Source organism: Nanorana parkeri, unplaced genomic scaffold, assembly GCF_000935625.1.
Source record: "Nanorana parkeri isolate BGI_ZX_2015 unplaced genomic scaffold, ASM93562v1 scaffold555, whole genome shotgun sequence".
Taxonomy (NCBI): domain Eukaryota; kingdom Metazoa; phylum Chordata; class Amphibia; order Anura; family Dicroglossidae; genus Nanorana; species Nanorana parkeri.
In genome coordinates, this window is record NW_017306823.1 from 550,008 (window position 1) to 554,857 (window position 4,850).

At 39.6% G+C, this 4,850-nt stretch overlaps 1 protein-coding gene across 2 annotated transcripts in view; it reads left to right on the top strand.

Annotated features, from left to right (window-relative positions):
- WIPI2 (WD repeat domain, phosphoinositide interacting 2) overlaps positions 1-3,939 on the top strand; it is a 30,556-nt gene extending 26,617 nt beyond the window's left edge. Inside the window, exons 11-12 of one of the 2 annotated variants that reach the window (XM_018562016.1) lie at positions 1,523-1,650; positions 2,890-3,939. In XM_018562016.1, coding sequence (XP_018417518.1) covers positions 1,523-1,650; positions 2,890-3,002 — 241 coding nt within the window. In that variant the 3' untranslated portion in view covers positions 3,003-3,939. Of the gene's footprint in view, positions 1-1,522; positions 1,651-2,887 lie in introns of both variants that reach the window. The other variant, XM_018562017.1, reaches the window with a different exon arrangement.
- Positions 3,940-4,850: the final 911 nt, after the last annotated feature.

Below are 4,850 nucleotides of genomic sequence, written 5' to 3' on the forward strand. Positions count from 1 at the left end.
TCATTTTTTATTAAATATTTTTATTTTTTACTTTACTTTTAGGGGCTTTGGGGAAATATTAAGGGTCTAAACAGACCCCTGATATTTACCTTTTAAAATTGAAAAAGAGATTGAGAACACAGAGTCCTCAATCTCTTTTTCTGTGTCCCCTGTTATCAATGAACAGGAATCCTCTGAGTCCTCTATGAGTCTTCCTGTTCATTGATAACTTGAGAACATTGTTTGTCTACTATAACTACAATTATGAATGAATGAGGGTGATGTAGATCGCTTCCCATTCATTCATAATTGACGATATAGTTAACATACCATATCCTCAATTATGTACACACACTCAGCAATCACTGATCACTGAGTGTGTGTATCTTGCTTTTCTCTCTGACACGCTGTCACAGGAGGCTGATCGAGCCGTGTAGAGAGGAGAGCCCAGCCTCCTGTGACATCGCTGTCTCCGCCCACACAGCACTCTGCCGGACTGTGATAGGTGGCTGAGCCGTGTGGGAGGAGAGACGCCGGCCACTCACAGCGCTCTTGTCCTGCAGCGCTCGGCCGGCTGTCACTTTCTTTTCTCCCCGCTGGAACAGCGGCCAACGGGGCGAAAAGAAACCAGGGATGCGCCAATGTATCGGCCGAAACATGGCTCTTTCGGCATTATGCCAAAAGTGCAATTTTCGCACGATATGTTTCGGCGCCAATATATCGGTGCATCCCTACTCTCCTCATTCTCCTTTTAATCTTTTGAGTTTGTACCGTGTACTGCTTCTATCTTCCTTTAGCTTAAAGTGTATGTAAACCCTGACAGTGAACTTCTCTTATGAGCTTTCTCTGTTCAATAAGTGAAACACAAAATCTGTTGCTCATGTCAGAAATCCAGTATTGTCCTGTGCACTGCTCTCCAACAATCTTATCATTACCTCTGTGGACTACAGAACTCCTCTTTCCCATGTACTGGAGAGGGGAAGGTATTTTTAGTCTTAGTTAATAGATGAATAGGACACTGGCACTCCAAAATTGAAGAAAAGTACATCTTTTATTGAGGCATGTGCAAACTATAACATAACTGCAACATTTCAGGGTTAACCAGGATCCCCTTCATTAGGCAAAACCGTGTTTTTAGTCCTAACACACTTTTATTCTAGGCCAACAATGCTGTTCCTCAATAGATGCATTACAGTAAGTGAGCACTGCGACCATAGTACAGGTGGTGTGTTACTGGCAGACTTACCAGGTGAGAATAAAGGGGAAAACGAATGCAGCCATTACATCTAAGGACTGATGAGCTGTAATATATTGAATGTTTAGATACACTTTAATTCAGTTAACATTGGTATAAAAAAAAATGTGGAAAGAAATGATAATAAAAAATAAGTTATAAGGTGAGTTTTCTCATTAAAATGTATAAATGACTTTAAGAGAAAGATACCTTGTGCAGTCCTTGGAAAGCTCTATCCTAGACCACTTGTTTGCACTCATCTTTTTAGTTGGAACAGATGATCCTTAATTTGTTTTGATTTTTGCTCAGGTTGGATGGCAGTATGGAGCCTGCCAATGAAATTCTAGAGCCGGCATCACATGAACGACCTTTAGTATCCAAGAACTACAGTGGCGCAGCAACAAAAGATACATATTCTACATCACCTACAAATCATGGTAAGATGATAAAAATATAATTTTACATGGCTGTTGGATGTTTGTTATGAAAACTGCAATTTGTATTTTGGCTTTTTTTTTCTTACCCTGAAGCTGCCTAGATTTTGCTGCATTTAGCACCAGAGAAATCTTTGGAAAGCTCATCCCCCCCCCAATTCACACTACTACATGCTATGCTGCAGAAGTAACCAAGGAGAAGACCACTCATACATAGTGGACTGAAATAATAACTGGGTGAGGGATCCATGTCCTGACCCAGTTATTTCAGAAAATATGTTTGCAGCCTGACGGTAGTTCAAAAAAACTTTCTGAGGCCATCTGTATGAATTGCACATTTGCCACAACAAATATGTCATTGTTTACATTTCTTTTGCACAAAGAATTATATTAAATAGGGATGCACCGATCCTTTTCGAGTACCAGTGCAGACACTTGGCATTTTCATGAGAACTACCATGGTTGCAGAGGTTGCAGCTGTGACCTGGCTTTGGCACTCCACCACTGTCCTGAAATCATTAGTCTGTATTGTTTTAGAAAAACTGTCACATGACAATAAACCAAAATGTATCCGTACCTGTACAGGTATTCCTCACTTAACGACCGAGTTCCGTTCCTACGACCAGGTCGTTAAACGAATTGGTCGTTAAGCGAGGAACTCTATATAGTACTGTACTGCATTAGTACAGTACTGTATAATGTTGCAGATGTACAGTACCGAACAGTACTGTTAATCGGGCAATAAAAAAACTTACCGAGACCCGCAGTGAAAAACGGAGGACATCACTTCCGCCAGCGACACTTCGCGCTGACACGCGAGGTCGGTCGTAAGTGCGAGTGGTCACAAAGCAGGTATGCGAGGAATGTCTGTACTTGCAAAACTGGTATCTGTGCATCCCTTTATTTATATTTATAAAAACAAAATCGTACATTAATACAGAGATGTACAAATCCCAGGAGCTCCGTGTGCTCCTTACAAATGACAGCTGCCTCCTAACTATTGAATTTTTCTCTAGTCTAGTCTTGGAGCTGGAAAAGTATCTGTACTTGTACCGAGTACGGTACTTGGTATATATTTGTGCACTTTTTCTTTCAATAATGTGTGTACATTAATTTATTTTCTTCAGAATATGAAACATGATTTTAAACATCACATGGTCCGCTGAGAAAACGAATAGGCAAGGTTTTCATATAAACCCGTGCAGCATGCTGTAATCTTTTTTTTTTTTTTTCTCTGTACAGCCTTTTCTGATGAACTTGGAGCTGTGGGTGGGACAAGCCTGGAAGATGAAACCCATGCTCTTCGACTAGATGAAGACAGCGAGAACCCCCCAATGGTTTTGAGAACAGAGTGAATATCTGTGCTAGCAGTTTCTCATTGTAGATACAAAACAAGACCAATTCATGGGGAATCTCTTGTGTTTGCTGCTATGGACATCTGTAAGAGTCGGGGAAGTATCGGATGCAGTTTTGAAGTCTTCAGACTATATATGGGTTCTTTTTAACCGTGCAAGTAATGCAGATATTTTCACCTAAATTTCAGTCCAATTTTAGCTGTTGTCTGGTTGCCAAATTAGGATACACTCTGTTGCTTAGCATGTTGCTGTTTGCCAACCAAGTCTAGACAAATAGAAACTGCTACACTAATCTTTGAATACTTTTAAAAACTTGTATGTGTGTAAAATATATTGTGTGTATATATGTATGATTTTTTTTTTTCTTGGCTAAAGTAAAAAAGGCTAATTAGCTGTGAATATATAATAGTTGCTTCATCCATCATTCTGCTGTTATTTCTGATATCTAAACTCTGACTTGTATAGTCATCTCTTTTGTATAGCCATCATTTGACCAAAGCAGTGCTGTATAATATGGCTACATGCCTAACCAAACCCATGTTCACAGATCCTTTCTATGTGCTTTTAGGCCGCAGGATACCTTCTTCAGTTTTGTTTGAGAGATTTATTGATTTCTGTCTTGAACACAATTTTCTGCTTTATTTTCTATTTCCAAGCTCCTATTGTTGTACCCGTGTCATTAAAAGCAGGAAACAGAGGAAAGTAAAGTTTGCCAGGGCAAACATTTGCTGAGTTTTGCTCTGAACGAGATGTAGTGCAGTTGCAAGTGTAATGTAAAATAAATACACTAATTAGGATAATTTCACAAATGGAAGTAATCATACTTTATGAAGATGCCAAACGCATTATGTTGTCCTTTTTATAACATTCCAGTGCACATTTTATGACGTAAGCATATGTATATCAAAACTATAATAAATGCTCAATTTTTGGTATGCTATTGCTTGTAACTGTGATAATCCGGTAAAATGCATTTCAGGAATGATACATGTCTTGAAAGTTACGGCCTTTCACATCATTTTGAATATTAAATGGTCAGTCTACCAAAACTAATATTTCCGTTTTTGGTAGGTGGTATACTAGTAAACCCCTGACAACATCTCGCATCTCTTAGGGACTCTGCTTAATATCAATGCTTAGCTTCCTGGGTCTGCACACCTTCTGTGGCTATTAGGACTAGTGTGTATGGTTATTAGACATGTGCACCGGCAAAAAAATTTGTTTCATTTCGTTTTGATTCGGATTTTGTTTTGATACGAGTTTTCGTGTACGTTTCGCTGCAGCAAAGTGACATTTAAAAAAAATTTGTAGGCCTTGTTCACACCAAATGCAGACCAGATCCGGTCAGGTTTCTGCACACGCATTGTAGTGGGTTGTGCCGCGTTTTAGACGCGTTTGCATGCGTTTTTGATGCGTTTTAGATGCGTTTTTGATGCGTTCCAGACCAGATCCAGAGCAGGTAAAATAGGGCTTGCCGCATTTTTTTCATCCGGTCTGGATCCGCACGCTGCGATGTGAACTGGAGGTCAAAATACCATAGGAATACATTGGACGCAGTTTTGATCCGGTCTGCACCTGCTCTGGTCCGGATCTGCTCCGCGCTTGGTGTGAACAAGCCCTAAATGTCACTTTGCTTCAACGAACATTCCTCCATAAACAAAGATTCATGCAGACTACCGCTAACGAAATCTCGTTTTCAGAAATTTGGATTCGTTTTCATCCGACATTTCTGTTGTTCGGAAATTCGGATACATCCGAATAACGAAAATTTGTCCGAAAAAGAAATTTTTCCAAAACGAATTGTACATGTCTAATGGTTATTGTTTTCCTGCGCTTAACACTAATTTA